This window comes from Oryx dammah, unplaced genomic scaffold, assembly GCF_014754425.2.
Source record: "Oryx dammah isolate SB20612 unplaced genomic scaffold, SCBI_Odam_1.1 HiC_scaffold_21, whole genome shotgun sequence".
Classification (NCBI taxonomy): Eukaryota; Metazoa; Chordata; class Mammalia; order Artiodactyla; family Bovidae; genus Oryx; species Oryx dammah.
Window position 1 is genome coordinate 76,161,959 of NW_024070205.1, and position 20,496 is coordinate 76,182,454.

The 20,496-nt window shown below is 57.1% G+C and overlaps 1 protein-coding gene across 1 annotated transcript in view; it reads right to left on the reverse strand.

Moving 5' to 3' along the window:
* Positions 1-120: 120 nt before the first annotated feature.
* CNTN2 (contactin 2) overlaps positions 121-20,496 on the reverse strand; it is a 33,123-nt gene continuing 12,747 nt past the window's right edge. Inside the window, exons 3-23 of the mRNA XM_040262992.1 lie at positions 18,755-18,899; positions 18,500-18,675; positions 18,251-18,346; positions 17,675-17,884; positions 17,296-17,395; positions 15,623-15,798; positions 15,213-15,349; positions 14,627-14,756; positions 13,098-13,248; positions 12,845-12,972; positions 12,157-12,332; positions 11,505-11,625; positions 10,734-10,892; positions 9,921-10,070; positions 7,739-7,809; positions 7,215-7,449; positions 6,753-6,865; positions 5,555-5,741; positions 5,164-5,276; positions 4,533-4,701; positions 121-4,182 (exon numbers count right to left, since the gene is read on the reverse strand). Of these exons, the coding sequence (XP_040118926.1) occupies positions 4,073-4,182; positions 4,533-4,701; positions 5,164-5,276; positions 5,555-5,741; positions 6,753-6,865; positions 7,215-7,449; positions 7,739-7,809; positions 9,921-10,070; positions 10,734-10,892; positions 11,505-11,625; positions 12,157-12,332; positions 12,845-12,972; positions 13,098-13,248; positions 14,627-14,756; positions 15,213-15,349; positions 15,623-15,798; positions 17,296-17,395; positions 17,675-17,884; positions 18,251-18,346; positions 18,500-18,675; positions 18,755-18,899 (3,053 nt within the window). The 3' untranslated portion in view covers positions 121-4,072. The remainder of the gene's footprint in view (positions 4,183-4,532; positions 4,702-5,163; positions 5,277-5,554; positions 5,742-6,752; positions 6,866-7,214; positions 7,450-7,738; positions 7,810-9,920; positions 10,071-10,733; positions 10,893-11,504; positions 11,626-12,156; positions 12,333-12,844; positions 12,973-13,097; positions 13,249-14,626; positions 14,757-15,212; positions 15,350-15,622; positions 15,799-17,295; positions 17,396-17,674; positions 17,885-18,250; positions 18,347-18,499; positions 18,676-18,754; positions 18,900-20,496) is intronic.

The window sequence follows — 20,496 nt, forward strand, 5'->3', positions numbered from 1 at the left end:
AGCACTGGGTGCAGCAGTACGCACCACGTGCTGTGACTTCCGTAGAGCCGGCTGTGCGGAAGGTTGAAGGTATTGGATAGAGGCCTAGCATTAGAGAACACAAGGAGATACTCTTTAATCTGAGGATAAAAACACCCACGGCTGGTGGCAGCTGCCTCACCAGATTGAGAAATCATCTTTATTTAAGAACTGCCCGCTACCAGAGTCAATAAATAACTACCATTACATGAAGTGTGAGAGAGGCAGGTAATAACAGATCAGTGGGAGCGGGTCCATTTTAAGAAAAGCCGAGTTGACAGTGGTCCGATGAAGCCCCGACCCTTGCCCTTGCAAGCTTTTCTAAGCTATGCAGACCCTGGAGGGGGTGTGTCGGTTGGAGTCTGGGGAGTCAGAGCAAGGTGGTCCCCATCTGATGGCATGAGGCTTCCTAGGACTGGGGGAAGCTATCTGACCCATCTTTTTTCCCTCTTCATTTTCCTTTTATTGTCCTGCCTTCCTAAAGCCTATACATACAGATGACTCCCAGGAACCTCTTTCCGTGGAGCTCTCCGTGAAGCTCCTTAAGTGCCCGTCTGATTCCCTGTGCTGCTCCAGGGGCCTCTCCGGCCTCCTCGCTCATCTCCAGGATGAAGCCTGGTCTGACCTGAGCCAGTGAAAGGGCGCCACCCCTGTGCTGCAGACCCAGGCGTGAGCACCCTGCTCCCCCTCCATAGAGGAGCCAGCAGGCGGTCACACTCTGAGACCAGGACCAGCAGGGTCCTCCAGCGGGGAAGACACAAGGGGGTGAGGCACTCTGGAGTCAGCGCAGGCTCTTGCCCAGAGGAGACCAGACCGCTCCCGGGACTGCCAAGGGGCAGTAGCGTGTGCTGGGCAGAGAATGCCTGGGGCGCGCCACACCTGCACCCACCCCCCCACCCCCCGCAAATGACGGTGACTGCAGTCACTCCCTCGCAGCGCGGGGGCCCCCCGCAGGGAGGAACGCCAAGACTGCCCGTGCTGAGCACAGTTTGATTCCAAGAATGTCAGTCCTGAGGGACACTTAGAGCATCCCCTCCCGTCATCACCTAACCTAGACCCCAAGACACGGCCGTCAGAATTCCTCAGAGACCCCTAGGAAAGGTCTCCTCACAGACATCTCTCTGGCGTCTCTGCTGTCGCTTTACCCCCTGGTCCACAGCCCTCCTGTTGTCTGGCACCGCCTGTGCCCTCTGAGGCCCAGCCTGGGCACTGACACCACTGGGCCCTGAGGCTGCATCTGGAGAGAGCTCTGGGCTGAGGCACACATCGGGGCTGTGGGGCAAACAGCACGGTGGAGCCCCGACCGGGGCAGGGACCCCAGGCCCAGCCCCACGTGTGTGGAGCAGAGGTTCTCCCAGTCCCTGAGGCACGCTCTGCCCTCAGCCCTCAGGCACTCACTGGCCGCTGAGCTGCAGAGGGAAGCACTTGCTTGTGGCTGTTCCCCTTGGCTGCCGGCCCAGGGCTCGGCATGACCACGGCAGGAGGGAGCCTCAGCCCATCCAAGCAGAGGTGGTGGCAGGCCGGCCTCTGGGGCAGGGAGGGACTCAGAAGTTGCCTCATGTCGCCTTCCGCCTCCACGCAAGCTCCTGTGCAACCACTGCCCCAAGAGGCGTGCCCTCAGGTCACCTGTCTCATTCGGTCTGAATCAGCTCTCAGCCGGAAGTCTCGGCCTGCAGGAACATCTGTTTTTGTCTAGTTCCGAGTCCCCACAAACAAGTCCTCCCTACACAGGGCTCAGGTGTTGCGGAGGGTGAGTTTTCCTAGTTACTAATAAAAAATCCTTCCTGGGTTTCCAAGAGGGTCAGGTCGGTCTGCCCCCCCTCAGAACTAAGACTCTTGGTTGTGTCTCTGGCTTCAAGCAAGCTTAGGGCCACAGCTGCAGCCACACAGGTTCTGCGCCAAAGCAGCTCAGCCCTCTTGGCCGGCATCTGGACAACTGTCCTGCTTCTGCCGCAGCTAAGGCAACGAAGAAAGAATCAACGCAACCTTGGAAGGAGGTTTCCTGCTTTCATTCCCCTTTCCAAGAGTGGGGTACAGGCCACCTCACAGCCTTGCAGGACCAGGCTGGGCGCTGGGCGGGTTTGGGTCTCTGCAGTGGCAGAGCAGTCATGGAGCTGAGCCCCCAGCACCGCGTGGGGGTGAAGGACAGGGGCAGGTGAGGACGGTTTGATCGGATGGCCCAGGGGGGCAATCCCGTGGGCCAGGGGCAGGGCGGTGAGTACTGTGGTGGCACAGAAGGCATGTGAGCTTACATTGTTAAAAAACTGTAGTGGGTAAACATCAACATAAACCTGCCCAGTAAAATAGAGCAGGACTTAAAAATTTTAAAAACCATAACAAAATAGAGCTCTGACTGTAAACTACAGAAACCAGGCTCAGGGGGCCTGTCCCCTGCAAGATGCCTGTCCTGCTGCTCCTGTACGCAAAGGGTCACCTGTCACAACATAGACTTTGGAATCTCCTGGTTATGCCTCCACTGCTGCCTGGATTTGGGGAATCCCTGTCCTTGCTTTGGCCTTTCTTGAAGCAAGGGTAAGAGGCGCAGGGGGTTCCAAGCCAGCACTGCGTGTTGAGGGCCCAGCAGAAGCCAGTTCAGGAGGTGAAGGAAGACGGGACCTCCGGCACTCTGCACATGCTGTGGGCTGAAGCCAGCCCTGCCGAATACCCCACCATCACCCACCGGAGCCTCCTGAGCAGATCTTCACAGCCCCCTCTGCCCTTCTTGACCACCTTCTTAACCAGGTCATGGCCATTCAGCATGGCCCCCTTCCTTGGCAGACAACGGGCCTGGGACTGGTGGGAGAAGAGGGCCATTTCCACATCCCTAGCGGGCTGTGTGACCAGAGGCAGGCCCTGCTCCTCCCAACCTCCGCTTCCTCCCGGTAGAGCAGGGGCCTGGGCACGCTGACGTCTAAGCCTCTTACAGCTCTGATGTGCCGGGACTGGCATCACACCCCAAGAGCAGGCCGGGGGGCCCCATTTACTCGCCCCCTCGTTTTCAGGGTAAATGCAGAACAGCACCCGAGGCTGCGTGGGGGTCGGCTCGCCCAACGGCCCGGGCCATTCCTGGGGGCGGGCAGCCGCATTTATCCTCTGGGCTTCTCGGAAGGTGCCTGACTGCAGACACAGAACGACTGCTCACGTTCTGTGGGACGAAGCGGGTGGGTCACGACAGCTGTCCCGCCTCCTGCCCAGACCCTGGAGGGACCGTGCAGGATGGGTCTTGGTGTGGTAGGGGGCCTCCCCAAGACGAGCCCTTTAGTCACCAGCCCCCTGTCGTGGCTCCTGTCACTCGGGGTGACAGGGTTGGGTTGGCAGTGTTGGCTAAGAGGGTGACTGTGCCTCAGGCCAAGTCTGGTGCAGCTTTCCAGCAGAAGGCCCAGCCTCTCAGCCCTTCGGAGCTCCCACCCAGCAGTGGGAGCACGGCCACCCAGAGCTGTGGGGCTCGGGCTGCCGGCCTGACACCAGGACACTGGTTCTCAGCCGTCTGGGCGGGTGGGGGCGCCTCCAGGGAGTCCTCAGGGACAGTGTCAGGGTCCAGCCGTGCTGCCCTGTCAGAGGGGAAAGAAGAGTCCCGGTCTTCGGGTCGGGACCGCTCCTTAGACTGAGCGATGCTGCTGCTGATGCTCTGTCCCACTTCAGCCCGTTCCTGTCCAGTGTTCCCGGGCTTAGGACTCTGCCGTCTGGGCCAGAGTCCACGTGCGGTCCCAGAGTGCCATCTCCGCTGATACACAGATACACGTCTAACTCCCTTCTTCCTGCCTTCCATGCAGGCACCCTAGAGGGCCCAGGCCTAAGGTTCAGTATCATCATGGAAGTTACTGCCTGGTGCCTCTCGACTAAAACAAAAAATCCTTGCATGGGTTCTATCCTGTGGCAGAATATGACATATCCTACCTCCTACAAAAAGGGCTCTGTAAATACAGTCAGTGTTTGAAACCAGCAGTTCTCAGGCACAGCGCTGGGCCACCTTGGCATCGGGAAGGGACTGGGGCCAGCTGGCTGTCCATCGAGGTTGGGTGCCCAGCTGTGGTGGGGAGGCAGGGCGCCGAGATCAGAGCTGCAGGTAGCCTAAAAGGACCAGCGCTGCCATGGAGTGGGTGAGGGCGGTGTCTGGATGTGGGGCTGGACAGACCGCGGAGTTCTCCACCATCATGCTGGTGCCTGAAACCAACAGGCGGGATGGGCTGAAGGGGCTCATCCCTGTCCCGCCCCCAGGACAGAGTCCAGACCTTCCCTAAGGAGACACAGAGCACTGCTTTCAGGACTGGGAGGTGCTCTCAGCCCTTCTCGGGCAGGGTTTTGTAGGACCTTTGCTCTTATTCCCACGCAAGGAGCGCACTCAGCCCTCAGGGATGTTTGGGGAGGAGGGAGGAGGCAAGGGCGGGTGCAGGGCTACTCTGCACGAGGTCCCTGACATCGCCTTTTGTCTCCCTGGGGACTGGCTTGGGCTGGGATGGTCCCTGCGTCTGGATGGACCCTGATCTTTCTGGGGGAGACGGGGGATACAGCACCTCCGTTCCGCACGATGTGAACCTCTGCCGGGACCCCATCGCCTCCTGGCCCTGTGGTCCGAATCTGCACCAGGGCGTGGCCGACGTCCTCAGGAACTGTGATTTCTATCCAGTTCTTGCTGGTGAGGTGCAGCGTGGGAGTTGGGTGTAGGTCGTTCTGGTACAGCATCTGTGGGAAGGGGTTAGCCAGCCAGCTTTCCCGACAGTGGGGCTGATCCTTCCCTGGCCCCAGAACGGGAGGAGCCCATGTGGCTCTCTGACCTTGAGGTCCTGCCCCCTCCTGTTGCCTGTTGACCAGGACCAGGCTCTTGAATATGCTCCTCCCTGGAGCCAGTTTCCTGTTCCCAGCAGCTGAACTGATTTTGTAGGCTTCTCAGACCAGAAGGGCCCCAAACGTCACCCAGGCTGTCACCGCCCTCGTGAACCCTGCTTTTCCGCAGTCACACCTCTTTCCTCTGTGCAGTCTCCGCTGCATGCTCCCTGGAGACTTACTCACACAGTCGCCTCTCACGGTAGAGATGCTCTGCTTACATCTGACTCAGACATAAGCTGCCAGGAGCCGAAGCTCCTTTTGTTTATGGGGCACACAAACATGCTGTCCCTCAGTGTTCAGTGCCTGCTCGCCCCTCACCTTGTAGCCGGTGACTGCAGACTCATTACCCAGTGGGACTACAGGGTCCCACTTGATACTCAGGCTGGAGCTCGAGAAAGTCCAGGAGATGTTGCCAGGGGGTCGCCGTGGAGCTGCCAGAGCGGGGAGAGAGTCAGGAGGAGTCTTCCTGATGTTTCCCCACCACGCGCCCCCTTGCTTTCAGCCGGCCACTTTCTAGATAATCTGCCCATCACAGCTGTGCCCGGAACGTTCTGTTACCACTGCCTGAGAAACAAACTCCAACAGAGACTGCAGAAGAGAGGTGCCGCAGAGGCCGTGAGCCCCACTCCCTTCTCACCGTTAGCCGAGCGGCCTTGGAAAGTGATCCGAGAGCCCCCCGCCCCTCCTGCACCCAAGCTGCCAGACTCACGCGGCTTCATGGTTGTGGCGTTGGCAGAGGGGCTGGCGGGCCCGGTGCCGGCCCGGTTGTAGGCCCGCACGGTCACGTGGTACTTGGTGCTGGCGTGCAGGCCTGTGACCAGGGCGCTGGTGTCCAGCCCTGCAGTCCTCACTCGCTCAGCGGCCGCTGCTTTGGCGCCGGCCTTCCAGTAGCGGATCTGAAGGGAGCAGGCATCGCTGGGGGTCAGCGGTCACGCCCAGGGTCTCAGCGCTGTGCCGCCCCGGCTCTGCCTGGCCCCTCTGTCTCGGGCTCAGAGCCTAGATACTCGACCATGAGGCCCACGAAAGAGACAAGCCAGTGTGATTTGCTGCTCCCTTCTTGATGCCCAGTGGAGGGCCCAGTCCAAGGAGAGAGCTTAGTACCTGTGCTGGATGCAGGAGTAGGTGGGTGGGTACAGACTCCACCGAGAGATGGCCTGCCGAAACCCAGCCCCAATCAATGAACTCGGGAGTCCTGTGGGGACTCTTCAAGGCCACGGAATGCATATTTGCAAAGCAGTGCCCCAGCCCCCACGCCAGCAAGCTTATGATGGCTGCCCAGTAAATGCAAACCCATTGGCATAGTCCTGGTGACACCAAGACCTTCTAGATAGTCTTCTGAATCAGGGCAGGGTTTGAAGCTCTCTCTCCAGTGGGCTCACCTAGCGTATTTGCTGAAGCCCAGAGCTGACTACTGGGCTAGGATTTACAGCATCACTAGGGTTCCCCCTCAGACAATGACATTTTCTGCTGGTCCTTCTTTCCCTTCTTCTTGCTCCATCTCACTCTCCATGTACCCCCACATGGACCCTAGTGGGCTCAAGGCTTGGGTCAGAAACCGCTAGGCCAGAGTTCCTCGGGGACAGGATGATCGGCTGGTACACAGAGGGGGCTGTGCTGTTCTCTGCCACCCTGAGCATGCCAGGAGAGCTGGGCTCTGGCATGAAAGGGGCAGGCCATGCCCCTTCTGGATCTCCTCCTCCAGGCTCCCACCAGGCAGTAATGTCAAGGCTGTCCACAGGCACCGGCCAGAGGGCTGAGCTGAGCCTGCAAACGCGGTGCTGCAGAGACTGCATGTGGTGTGCCCAGTGAGTGCAGCCGAGCTTCTGGGAGGAAGACTGCTGAGCTGCGAGGTGGCCCTGCGCCTGACCCCAAGCCCTCTTCCCCTCCCAGTCCCTGCCGGCACTCACCTCGTACCCCAGGAGGATACCGTTCATGTCCTGCTGCACGGGTTCCCAGCTCACGTTCATCTCCGAGGACGAGACCCCTTTGGCCCAGACCTTGGGAGGGGCCACCCTGGGCTCTAGAGACCAACACAGAATGGGTGTGGATTCCCGGGGCCTCCCTGTGTCCTGCAGAGCGGCCGCCAACTGGAACTGCTCTTGCGCAGGATTTTAAAATGCCCGAGGTGCAGGGTAGGAGCCTGGTAGGGGTTCCCAGAGCAGCCCCCAGCCCCGGGGGCCCACTTCTCTCCCAGACGGCCTTCCTCCTTCAGGCCTGAGCCGGGCGGAGGCTGCCAGGGCTGGAAAGGCCGCCAGGGGTCTCCCCTGCCCCGCCTGTGGAGCCCAGTCGGGGTGAGGGGTCCCTCCCCCACCCTACACCCCGCAGACAAGCCGCAGGGGTGGGGGCGCCTGGTGGCCCCGGTGGCCCACCTTCCTCGGCCGAGTACACGACGGCCACGAGGCTCTCGGGCCCCTCCCCGCGGCGGTTGTAGCTGCGGATCTTGACCTCAAAGGGCGTGTAGGGCCGGACGCTGTCGTTGCTGTAGACGAAGTACTGGGCGTCGGCGCCGGGCACCCTCGCGGTCTGCCAGCCGGTGGCGCCCTGCCTGCGGAAGGACACCAGGTAGCCGAAGCCGCCTCCGTGCTGGTACTCCCGGGACATGGGCTGGGGGCGAGAGAGCGCGTGGGCGAGGGGCGGCGGCCGCCTGCCCCGCCCGGCCTCCGCCCCTGGCTTCCCCGGGACTGGCGGCCCGGACTGCGGCTTCCGCCTGCAGCGGGGGCACGGGGCCCAGGTTCGCTCCGGAGTCAGGGCCCCGCAGTGGCCCTGTCGGGCCCTCTCTGCACGCTGCGCCCCTCCGGAGATGAGTCCCAGGGGTGGGGTGGGCCGCAGGTGGGGGAGAACCGCCCTCCCAGGGCACCGCAGGCCTGTTCCAGCGTCTTTCCTCGCTGCTTACCGTCCAGGTCACGGTGAGCTCTCCCGGCGCTCCACCGCCTCCGCTGAGACCCGACGGGGCTACCGAGGGGGCTGTCGGGGCCAAGGAACAGACAGTTAGTGGAGACGGGCCTGCGGCTGCGCTGAGAAGCATCGTAGAGTCAAGACTCCCTTCCAGTGGGCCCTGGCTACACGCCCACAGAATGGACCACCTGGAAGGAATGGACAGATTCTTAGAAATGTGCAGTCTCCCGAGACCAAACCAGAACCAGGAAGAAATAGGAAATAGGAACGGACCAATTACCAGTACTGACATGGAATCAGTAATTTGAAACTCCCAAGAAACAGACGTCCAGGATCAGATGGCTTCCCAGGTAAATTCTACCAAACAATTAGAGTTTACATCTGTTCTTCTGAAACTATTCCAATGAGCCCTGGTTTTGTCTGCCGGGTCCCTCTGGATGTGGGCTCAAGAGTCAGGTGGATCTGAGATCAAATTACACCCCTGCCACTTACTAGCTGTGTTTCTCTGGACAAGTTATTTAACCTCTCCGAGCCTCTGATTCCCCTCTCCATAAGATAAGGATAATAATGTTTCTCTTAAAGGCTGTAAGAAAAACAGAATTAAACAAGACAGTGGCTGGCATATACATAGAGCACACACTCTATAAATGAGCGTTAGCCTCATTCCTCTAGTTGGTGTAAACTCAATAACAACAGACCAGCTCCACTTTTCTTTAAGGGGAATAAATAATCCAGAAGTTCAGTTAATCCAAAAAACATTTCTTTTGGGTTACAGGGTGTTTTTTGGTGTGTGTGGCAGATTTAATTTCCTAATTGTCTCTAGTATTCAAAAAGGCTGCTATTAAAACAATATTATTTAATTAGATTGTGAAGCTTGGCAAGGAGTAACTTGGCTGAAGGTCAAAATATTTCTGCAGATGACACAGCAAATGGAGACTTATCACTTGGTTCTGATGAGAGTTGAGGGCCTTCTCATTTGCAAAAGTTAAACACCTATTACCCTTTTCAGAGTGGAAAGGTTGAGGCCCAGAGCAGTTAAGTGACTTGCTTAAAGTCACACAGCTAATAAATGTCACAGTTTGAATTTGAACTCAGGTCTTCTGATTGAAAAGCTCACCATCTTTCTTCTGTATCATGGCTTTGTGCTCAACTCCTGAATACTACGGTGGAGGAGACCACTTCTCAACCTTTGACTCTCCAAGTTCAGTCAAAGAAAATGCTCCTTCTGGAATTCTTACTCAGGAGAGGTACCAGTTAAAAATGTTGACTGATTCCATAAGGAGCCTGGAGAGTCAGCCTGGGGCACATAGGAAGCTGTTTCAAGGACACAAAAAGGCAGACCCTTGTCCCACAGCTGGTGGGGCGGGCCAGGGTGGGTGGGGAAGGGGAGTCAGGTCCTGACTCCGCGCTGCTGGCCTTGGGAGCCCAGCGCTATGGTCCTGGGCTTCACCTTCACCTCTTCCTTCCCCATCTGCCTTTAAGGGAGGGGTGTGGGCAGGTTGTCCATCCCTTCTGCTGCCAAAGAAACCATCTAAAGAAGGACTTAGAGAAGCTGGCTGCTCATCTAGTGCCCTGCACAACACACACATTCCTCACTACCTGATTCCTGCAGCTCGTGTCTGTCCAAGGAAGAGAGCTGCCCCTTACCCCATGGTCCTTGGTTCGAGTCCCTGCTCTGACGGTGTGACTCTTCCTTCCTTCAAGCTTTGGTTTTTCCATTTTTTTAAAAAAATTAAACTTTTAGGGGCTCCCCTGGTGGTCCAGTGGCTATTACTCTTGATCTCTCAATGCTGGGGTCCTGGGTTTGATCCCTGGTTGGGAAAGTAGATCCCACATTCCACAACTAAGACTCTGTGCAGCCAAATAAATATTTTTAAAAAATAAAATGTAAACTTTTAGATAATTGTAGATTCACATGCAATGGTAAGGCAGGCCGGTTTCTCTGGGTGAACAGTCTGGACTGGAGGGCTTCCAGCCCTGACCACCTGGGGACCAAGGCACAGTGCGTCGAGCAGTGTAGCTGCCTTGCCCTGACTCAGGTCCCTTCCGCATTTGTTCTGTTAGAGTCCGAAGTCTGGTGAGCAGGGTTGGAGCTCCATGTAACTGCTGTTGGCTTGGAGCGCCCTTTAAGGGGAGCTGGTGTCTATGCCCTGACACCACTTCTCACCCAGGGCTCTGACCTGCTTCCTTGGTCTGGATTTTGCTGGAGGGTCCACTGGGCTCCCCAGTGCCCAGGATGTTGCTGGCTAAGACCCGGAACTCGTAGTCCATCCAGGGCGTAAGCCCCAGCACCTGGGCAGTTTCAGCGTTTCCCTCGATGTTGGCGGGATCTGCAAGGCACAGGGAGTCAGTGTCTCACCGGTCTGGATGCAAAGGGCAGGGACTGGGTGCGCATCACGTGCTTATACCCAGCTCTCACACTGGTGCCTGCTGTTTACTAAAAGTCAGTACCTCTTCTATCAGTGACGGGGAACTAGGAGGCAGACCTCCCCACCTTGGAACCTTTGTAAGATGCTGTGAGCACTCCGTACCCCAGGAACGCTTTCATCGCACCAGTAACGGTCCTGCCAGGGCTTCAAGGGTGCAGACTGAGCCTCCTCCTCCAACTCTCGCCCCGTTCTCCTGCTCCCTGTGTGGCTCTCTTCCCTAATGGCCTGGGAGCTCCTCCAGGCAGAGGGGCCTACACCTGTCCCCCTTGGAAGCTCCACGCTCAACCTTGGCCCCCAAACCCCACCCCCTCCAGCACTCGTGCATATGTGCTGGTTGCTCAGTCATGTTCAACTCTTTGCGACCCCGTGGACCACAGCCCACCAGGCTACTCTGTCCATGGGATTCTCTAGGCAAGAGTACTGGACTGGGTGGGTTGTCATGCCTTCCTCCAGGGGATCTTCCCAACCCAGGATCGAACCCAGGTGTCCCGCATTGCAGTGGATTCCTTACCATCTGAACCACCAGGCTAACCAGTACTGACCTAGGTAGGACCTCACACTTACTAGTCCGAACCTGCTTCCACTTCCCTGAAGGCAGAGTGCGAGCTTGGAGGGTGTACTTGGCAATGGGGCTGTGATTGTCAAAGCCACGGCTCCAGCTGAGCTGGACAGAGGTGTCGCTGATGTCTCTCACCACCACGCCTCCTGGGGCACCTGGCGGACCTACGCCAAGACGTCAGAGGAAAGTGGGTCAGAATTGCAAAGCTTCCAATGGGAGCCCATCTCCTTCAGGCCTGCGTGGGCCGCGGCAGTACCAAGGGGGAGCAGCAGAGGGCGCAGCAAACACACGCTCGGTGGGAGGGCAAGGAACGGGCGGAGTGAGCTGCTTGCCCGGAGGAAGGACGTGTCCCGGGCCGGAGGAGTCCCAGAGGCGTGAACGGACTTCGCAGCACGAGCCTCTGACACTCCAGTGAAAGTGTTAGTCACTCAGTCGTGTCCGACTCTGCGAACTTATGGCCTCTTATGCGCCCGCCAGGCTCCTCTGTCCAGGGAATTTCCCAGGTAAGGATACTGCAATGGATTGCCATCCCCTTCTCCAGCCTCAGGAAATTTCTCCAGGCTTGGAATGTGTTTAGAAGTAGATTTTTATAATTTTGGCTTTGGAGAAAGGGTATTCTATTCATTCAGTACCTGCAAAGGCCCTCGGGATGAGTTCAGCTCAACAGACTTGTTAGATGTCCACTTGTTAGACAGTGGGGGTGGGGTGGGAACCCCGTACCTCGGACCAGGACCGTGACCTCCCGAGACGCACCGTCCACCACCGCCTGGCCTTACCTCGGACCAGGACTGTGGCCTCCTTAGACGCACTGTCCACCACTGTCTGGGCTGTGCATGTGTACTTCCCACCGTGGCGCAGCTGGGCATTCAGGATGGTCAGATCCCCAACTGTCTCCTTCTGCACACGAGGGACAGGGCGCGGGGTAGGTCAGAGGACCCTCCCCTGCAGTGAGTCAGGGGACAGGAGGTGCGGCTCATGGTCCCCTGCTCCGATATGCCCACAGACCTCTTCACCTCGCTGTTCCTCTCTGCTTCGTGGGAGGAATCAGCTACTTTCTACTTGGTACCACTGGGGATTAAACAGCAGTTTTTTGTTGTTGTTGTTGTTGTTTTTAGAGAAGACAGTCAATGTTGGTTCAGGTTAATAACATCATCTGCCTTGTGGGGAGGGGCAGCAGGATAGTGGGGAATTAATCTTGCTGGATGCTGGGAATCCAGGCTTGCCCCTAACCGTCTCCTGCGTGCACAAACTTTGAGTGGAACCCACGGAGCTGCCTGTCTAAGGGAGGGTGTTTATGGACCCAGGGATGGGCTTGCCAGCATTGCTGGGGGAAGGGGAAAGGCTTTGGGGTGGTGATGATTAAGAACATCTTGGGTCCCCTGTCACCAAGGAAGGAGGAGCCCTGAGCTCTCTGGCCTCAGGCCTTACCACGCTGGCCCTTTGGTAATGACCCCCAGGCTTGTCAGAGTCGATGGGGAAGTCGTCCAGGGTCCAGACGAAGGTGAGGTCCATAGTGGGGTCGTGGGAGGCGTGGCATTGCAAGGTCAGGTTGTCACCTAAGTTGATGTCGGCGCTCGAGGGGGCTAGCGTGATTTTGGTTGCATCTGCCAAGACAAAGGCCCCTGAGTGGAGCAGGAGGAGGCAGGCCGTGGTGGGGCAGCAGGCCAGGGTGAGAGGGTTTGCCTTGAACCCCAGGAAGAAGAGAACAGGCCGCGTGGCAACAGTACCCTGACCTGCCAGCAGCCCCCTGAATGTGTGGGAGGGATGGAGGCGCATATCCTGGATGGTGGTCCCCACTGAGACCAAACCCCAGGGTAGCCTTGAAATGGAACTGGTGAACACGTGTCCCCCATCCTGAACCCCCTCCCACCTCCCTCCCCATTCCATCACCCGAGGCTGATTCGAAAGCTACTACAATATTGTAAAGTAATTAGCCTCCAATTAAAATAAGTTAATTAAAAAAAAAAAAAACGGAACTGGGAGGAGGTCATTCTCTCCAGCTGACCGGGAGAACGTGACTCTGGGATGTACAGAGGAACACGAGAGCTGGATGGTGGGGAGGGAGGGTGCCCTGTGGAGCCCGAGCCGCTGACCACAGCCAAACCGCAGCCCTCACCTCGCACAGACAGGGTGCCTGTGCTGTTGGCTTTCCCCATGAAGTTCTCAGCAAAGCAGGTGTATTTGCCTTCATCGGACCGACTGATGTTTCTGATGATCAAGGTGCCATCCGGAGTCACAGTCACTCTGCAGCAAGGATGGAGCGCACCTGGCTGACCCAGGAACACCCTGTGGTCCTGCGACGGGGGTGGGAATCCAAGGAGAGGGAGTGGAGCTGGAATCGCTGGGGGCGGAGGGGGCTGGGCTCGTACCTGCTGCTGTTGACCAAAATCTCAGTGCCTTTGCTCCAGAGCACCACGGCCTTGGGAGCGGCCCGGGGCTGACAGGGGATCACAACCTCTCCTCCTCGGGCTGCAGGGATGAGACGCCTTACGGGGTTCAGCCTGAAGTCGGGGGCAAGCGCTAGAAGAAGGGGAGAGCCCCGCAGTCACCCAGGGAATCCAAAGAGTGCCCCTTTGTGCTTGATTAAGACGCCACCTGGCTACACGCTAAACATCTAATGAGCCGTCTATTGGCAATCCATGAGTGACTCCCAGCAGCACCACTTGTAAAACAGCCAGGATGCAGCCCCTTCTCCTCACCCCGCCGCAACCTCAACTACCACCAAATCTCCGCTGGACTACTGGGAGCCCCTTATTTGGTCTTCCTGTTTTTGCATTTTCTTTCTATAATCTTCTCCACACAGCCGCCAGGAACATCTTTTTAAAGTCACTCAAGTCAGACACTTAGAATGAAGCCCAACACCTCCCAAGGGCTCACACAGCCGTCTCCACTCTGACTGCAGTTTGCTCCTTCCTGCACTCACTGTGTTCCAATCACCTGGGCCATTTTTCCTTTTTCTTTTCTGTCCCGTGAAGATGCCATGGTTTTTCCTGCCTCAGGACCTTTGCATTTACCATCGATTTTGCTTCAAAATGCCCAGATCTCACATGATCGATTCACATCCCAAATGTGACTTCCTCAGAGAGGTCTTCCCTGACCCTTCCCTCTAACTGGCCCACCTTACCCCCACCACTCTGAGGGATTTTCTTTATACTGTATTTTTTATGACTATCTGAAATTATCCTTTTAAATTATTTGATTTTCTGTTTGTTTGCCCCTCTCCACTGAATTGTAAGATACTTGTAGGCAGAGACCTTATCTTTCATACTGACTTCTTAGGAGGTGCTGAAGAAATGCTGGTTGAATGAATGAGTGAGTCTTAGGTAAGCCTCACCACAACTTGATGAGATAGGCACCATTCTGTCCATTTTACAGATCAGGACACAGGCTGCAAGCTCAAGTCACACAGCTAAGGCTGCTGGACCAGCTGACACTTGTAGGTACCTGTTATGTGATGGGCAGGTTCTCTACGCTTTAGCTCTATCATCTCCTGTAACCCCACAACCTGTGTGAGGGCTGGACGATGATTTCTTGATTTTATTAATCAAGAAACAGCCACAAAGAGGTTAATAACTTGCCAAAGGTCACATAAGCAAAGGGGCTGCATTAAACCCAAATCTAGTTGGTTTCCAGTGACTTTTGCCACTTTTTTTTTTTTTTTTTAACAGCAGTAGACATTTACTTTCAGATGTGGGTCAAGCCAGAGACCCTGTCCTCTGGGAGCTCTCTGTCTAGTGCCTCAGCTCCTGTCTTCAATCCCTGAGTTCTACTTAGAAGCTGTTGGAAAACTGCCAGGTGAGTGTGTGAATGTAGACACGCCGTTGCTTAGAATTCCTGACCCCCTCCTCCCCCTACTCAGGGTGTCCCTGGGGACATCCTCTCTCCCTGGGCCCTTTACCTTGCACCGCCAGCTCGGCGCTGGCATAGATGGTACCGTGCTTGTTCTCTGCCACGCACTGGTACATGCCCGAGTCCTCCAGGCTCAGCTTGGAGAACCGCAAGTCCCCGGCCAGCACTTCTACCCGGGCCTGTGCAGAAACGCCCGCCCCGGGCAGGGGAGGGCCATCAGGATCCCTGGAGCGCCCGCCTGGGTGCTCACAGAGGGGCGCAGTGGAGACGGGGCTGCCTGGAGAAAGCCCCCATGTGCGGTCCTCTCCAGGGCCGCCTGGATCCCGGGCTGCAGAGGTTCCCCAGCCCTCACGCATGTCGGCACATGGAAGCCAGGGGGCTGAGGGACCCACTCAGGACCACCGGTGTGTTTGTGGCTGAGGTGTGCCTGGACTCAAGTCCCAGGACCTCCAGTCAGGATTCTCTCCAGGTGACCGGGAGAACGTGACTCTGGGATGTACAGAAGCACCTAGAACTACCCTCTGGCATCCTTACTGGCCCAGAGGGCCCCCGGGGGGGTGTGTGTGGGGGGGGGGGGGACCAGGGAGCAGAGCGCAGTGCGCTGGGTGGGGGGGCCGACGCCCCAGGTCTCCTACCTGGGAGGTCAGAGGCTCCCCGTTCCGCAGCCAGCGCACTGCCGGCCGGGGCTTGCCGGCGGCGGCGCAGGCCCAGTGGAGATCGGAACCGATGTCAGCCTCCCTATCTGAGATCACCCGGAGCCACTCGGGCTGAGCTGTGGAGACCAAAGGGAGCGTCTGCCGCGGAGCCGGGCAGGGCCTCGGGGCTAAGTCTCCGAACCGTCGGACAGCAGAGGGCGGAGGGTTCCGGGACGGGGGCGGGGGTGGTGGGCGGTGGGGAGAAGCAGGTTCACGAAAACTGGCACTTGGCGCCTCTGCCAGGAACTTTTAGCGACTTAAATCTCTGTAGCGCATTCCGTGCGCTCTGCAGCTCAGGGGCTGCCTCTCGGGACCGGGGAAGGCGGCGCCGCGGGCGCCGGCCGGCCTACCCTGCACGATGATGCGGCCCTGGACGGTGTCGCGACCCTTGGCGTTCTCCGCCTCACACTCGTAGGTGCCCTCGTCCTCGAAGCCCACGCTGGGGATCTGCAGGGTGGGCTCGGCCGTGGCCCACTGCGGGGACAGGGAGCCGTCCACTTTGCGCCATTTGATCCTGGGCACGGGGCTGCGGGGGGGGACAGAGCCAGGGGGCTGGGCGGGGCTGGGCAGACGCCCGGTGCCTCCCGCCCCTCACCCCCACCAGGCCCTCCTGGGACGCTGGGCAGGTGGCGAAGGGAGAGGGGTCCAGGAGAGACGGGGAGAGGGGCAGGGAGAAGCTGCTCCCGGGGGCTCAGTGCGCGGGGGGTCTGCACCCGGAAGCTGGCTTGCCCTCCCCGCACCCCGCAGTGGCCTCTCCTGGGCCCTGCCTCCTCAGCAGCGGCCTGAGACCGAGGTCTCTACCGATCCCTCTCCCGTCTCCTCAACGGGGCCTGGCCTCTACTTTTCAAAGGGGATTTAGCTGTTAGTAATCTGTGTACTAAACTGACTGAGGAATCAATGACTCTTATGTGCTTTACATATGGGTTTTCTGGAAGCCCAATCAGTCTCTCCAAAGCAGGGGGCATCCTGGGTAACCCAGGAGATACCGGAGGGAGGAGGGGACCAATGGTCAAGTCACATTCTTTTATTCATTCTAGGGACATTTATCCAGCACCTGCTAGCAGCTTAGCACTGGTCCAGCCAGTTCTCCTCCCAAGCAGGGAAGATTTCTGTTACAAACTTTCTATCTTAAAAGGTAACTGTTGGCACCCATAGAACACTTACTCAATGCCAGATACTGTTCTAAGCACTGTATGTATATTAGTTCATGCAAACCTCATAACAACCCCAGAAGGGAGGTACTATTATTAACGCTAGGTACAAGTAGGAAATGTGAGAGCTGGACTATAAAGAAAGCTGAATGCTGAAGAATTGATGCTTTTGAACTATGGTGCTGGAGAAGACTCTTGAGAGTCCCTTGGACTGCAAGGGGATCCAGCCAGTCCATCCTAAAGCAGATCAGTCCTGGGTGTTCACTGGAAGGACTGATGGTAAAGCTGAAATTCCAATACTTTGGCCACCTGATGTGAAGAGATGACTCTGATGCTGGGAAAGATTGAGGGCAGGAGGAGAAGGGGACGACAGAGGATGAGATGGCTGGATGGCATCACTGACTCAATGGACATGGGTGTGGGTAGACTCCGGGAGTTGGTGATGGACAAGGAGGCCTGGTGTGCTGCGGTTCATGGGGACGCAAAGAGTCGGACACGACTGAGGAACTGAACTGAACAAATAGGGAAGCTGAGGCTCAGAGAGGTTAAGTGGTTTACCCAAGGTCTCCATGTCAGCAAGTGACAGAGCTGGGGTTTGAATAAGGCAGGCCAGCTTGGGTCCACGCACCACGTTACCTGCCTCCAGCCTATGGTGCTACATAAGCTGTCTGAACCAGTCATGGCCTGGGAAGACCAAGTGAGCCGACATGTGTCGGGCCCCGGAGTGTGCGATGCCTCACCTACAGACTCAGTGTCCACTGAGGGCCCAGCATTCTGCTAGACCCTGCGTGGGGACACCAAGATGACTGACAGCTGGGCCTGCCCTCTCCCTGGGGGCTTGGAGGGGCTGGCCCTCCCTCCCCACCACTCACTTCCCGAAGGCGAAGCACTCCAGGGTGACCTGCTGTCCCACCAGCGCGTAGGTCTCTGCTGGGAACCGGGCCTTGATGCTGGGAGCAAAGAGCCTGGTATCTGTGGAGAGGGGGAGTGTGCGCATCAGACACAAACACTCCAGGTCAGGGCTCCTGTGCCTGTGACCTCAGCGCAGCTCAGAGCCTGAGTTTCTTGATTTCCTTTCCCGTTGGTGGCTGTAGCAAGGCCCTGAGGCTGGGCCTTAGGAGGGCCCCGGGGGTCCAGGCCCAGACCCTGTGCCCTCCGAGCTGCTCTTTACAGCTTCAGACGGAAAACACGCGTTCCCAACACCCTTGAGCCTTCAGCCCCCTCCCCCCGGCCCTGCGCACCAACCCTGACCTTCTGCGGCCAGGTTGAGCTGAGCAAATTTGCTGAAGACGCTCTTGGTGGAGAAGTCCATGTGGCTGGTGGCCAGGCAGGAGTAGTTGCCCAGGTCCGAGGCATTGGTCCGGGCGATGTACAGGTTCCCTGTGGTCTGGGACACGAAGTGCCGCCCGTCCGTTGGGATGAAGTTGGGGAACTCATTGAGGAGCCAGCGGTAGGACAAGCCTGCGAAGGGGGCGTGTGAGGGCCACTGGTCAATGGAGCAGCTCTGCTGGGACCCCACAGTGCGCTGGGGACCTGTAGACCTGGTCCTGAGAGCCGGGGCACCCTGAACTGGGGCTGGGGCGAGACCCAGAGGGAAGTCACGTCTTTAGCCCCACTCTCAGGGAGTGCGGTCTGCTGGGGAGACAGCCCGCAGTGGTTGGGGGACAGTCTTAGTCTGACGTGCTGGGGGGCACAGAATCATCTGGAGCTGGGGACCCAGGGATCAGCGCTCCAGGGCCCCTCACCACCGCTTACTCCATCCCTCTTCTGTAAGTGGCCGGACGCCTCCTCTACCCTCTCGCATCGGCATCCCGGGGCCTGGCTTACCTGGGTAGTGGGCGGGTGGGTTACAGGGCAGCATCACCCCCCAGCCTTCGTGGGTCTTCACTGGGTCTCGCTCCTCCTTGGAGAATTCCTGCAGAACTGGAGGTGGAACCCAGGCCCTCAGGCGCTGGCCTTCAAGCCTGTGGTCCCTGCCCCATCAGCTTCCATGGGGCAGGAGTCACGCCCTTTCTGGACACCTCCCAGCACCCTCTTTGCCACCCCCACAGCGTCTCAGCCCCCCGTGGGGCTCACAGCCGAAGCGGAGGACAGCCTCTCTGCTGACGACAGTGCCCACGGGGTTGGAGGCCAGGCACTGGTAGACACCAGCATCCTGGGCCTTGCTGGGGTTCATGATGACCAGGTTGCCCCCAACCAGCTGCTGGCGGGAGCCTGGCTCCAGCTTCATGTCGGTGCCGTTCATCTTCCACCTGCAGTGGGGGTGGCGGGGGCTGATGTGAGGACAGCTGCCGCCGCCCAGGGCCTCCCTTCACCGCCGCGGGGCCTCACCTATAGGTGGCCGGAGGGCTGGCCCGCGCACGGCAGGCCAGTGTCACCTTCTCCTCTGTGGACTCCTCTGGGAACAGCAGGCCAAGGGGCTGCTCTTCAAAGACAGGCCCAAAGGTAGCTGGGGATCCCCAGGCCGAGCTCCAAGCTGCAGATGGGGGACATCACCAGACGTCTCAGGGCCTCAGGGCCAGCTGGAGCCTGGTCTCCAGTAGAACTTTCTGCAGTGATGGGAAGGTTCCATTTTCTGAACTGTCCAGTACAGTAGCCACTGGCCACTGTGCCCCTGAAATATGGCTGGTGCAGCCGAGTAACCAGATTTTTAATTTTATTTGATTATAATTAATTAAAAATTCAATTTCAATAGGTTAGGCAGACCACAAATTTGGAAAACTCAGCAGTGGCCACAAGACTGGTAAAGGTCACTTTTCATTCACATCCCAAAGAAAGACAGTGCCAAAGAATGTTCAGCTTACTATACAATTGCACTCATTTCACATGCTAGCAAGATTATGCTCAAAATTCTTCAAGCTAGGTTTCAACAGAACTGAGAACTTCCAAATGTAAAAGCTGGATTTAGAAAAGGCAGAGGAACCAGAGATCAAATTGCCAACATCTGTTGAATCATAGAAAAAGCAAGAGAATTCCAAAAACATCTGCCTCATTGACTATGAGAAAGCCTTTGACTGTGTGAATCACAATAAACTGGAAAGTTCTTAAAGACATGGGAATGTCAGACCACCTTTCCTGTCTCCTGAGAAACGTGTATACAGGTCAAGAAGCAACGGTTAGAACAGGACATGGAACAATGGACTGGTTCAAAATCGGGAAAGGAGCACGTCAAGGCTGTATATCGTCACCCTGCTTATTTAACTCATATGCAGAGTACATCATGCGAAATGCCAGGCTGGATAAGTCACAGGCTGGGATAAAGACTGGCAGGAGAAATAAATATCAACAACTTCAGATATTCAGATGATACCACCCTTAGGGCAGAAAGTGAATATTTCACACTCTTGATGAGAGTGAAAGAGAAGAGTGAAAAAGCTGGCCTAAAACTCAACTTTCAAAAAACTAAGATCATAGCATCCAGTCCCATCACTTCATCGCAAATAGATGGGGAAACAATGGAAACAGTGACAGACTTTATTTTCTTGGGCTCCAAAATCACTGTGGACAGGGACTGCAGCCATGAAATTAAAAGATGCTTGCTCCTTGGAAGACAAGTCATGACAAACCTAGACAGCGTATTAAAAAGCAGAGACATCACTTTGCTGGCAAAGGTCCATGTAGTCAAAGCTATGGTTTTTCCAGTAGTCAAGTACAGATGTGAGAGTTGGACTGTAAAGACGGCTGAGTGCCGAAGAATTGATGCTTTCAAACTGTGAAGCTGGAGAAGCCTCTTGAGAGTCCTTTGGACAGCAAGATCAAACCAGTCTGTCCTGAAGGAAATCACCCCTGAACATTCGTTGGAAGCTCCAGTACTTGACCATCTGATGCAAAGAGCCAACTTTTTGGAAAAGAGCCTGATGCTGGGAAAGATTGAAGGCAAGAGAAGGAGGCAGTAGAGGCTGAGATGGTGAGATGGCATCACCAACTCAATGGACATGAGTTTGAGCAAACTCCAGGAGATGGCAAGGACAGGGAAGCCTGGTGTGCCGCAGTTCACGGAGTTGCAAAGAGTTGGACATGAGTTAATGATGAAACAACAAGGCAGATCCCATCTCGTCAAGTTAGTTCAGTCA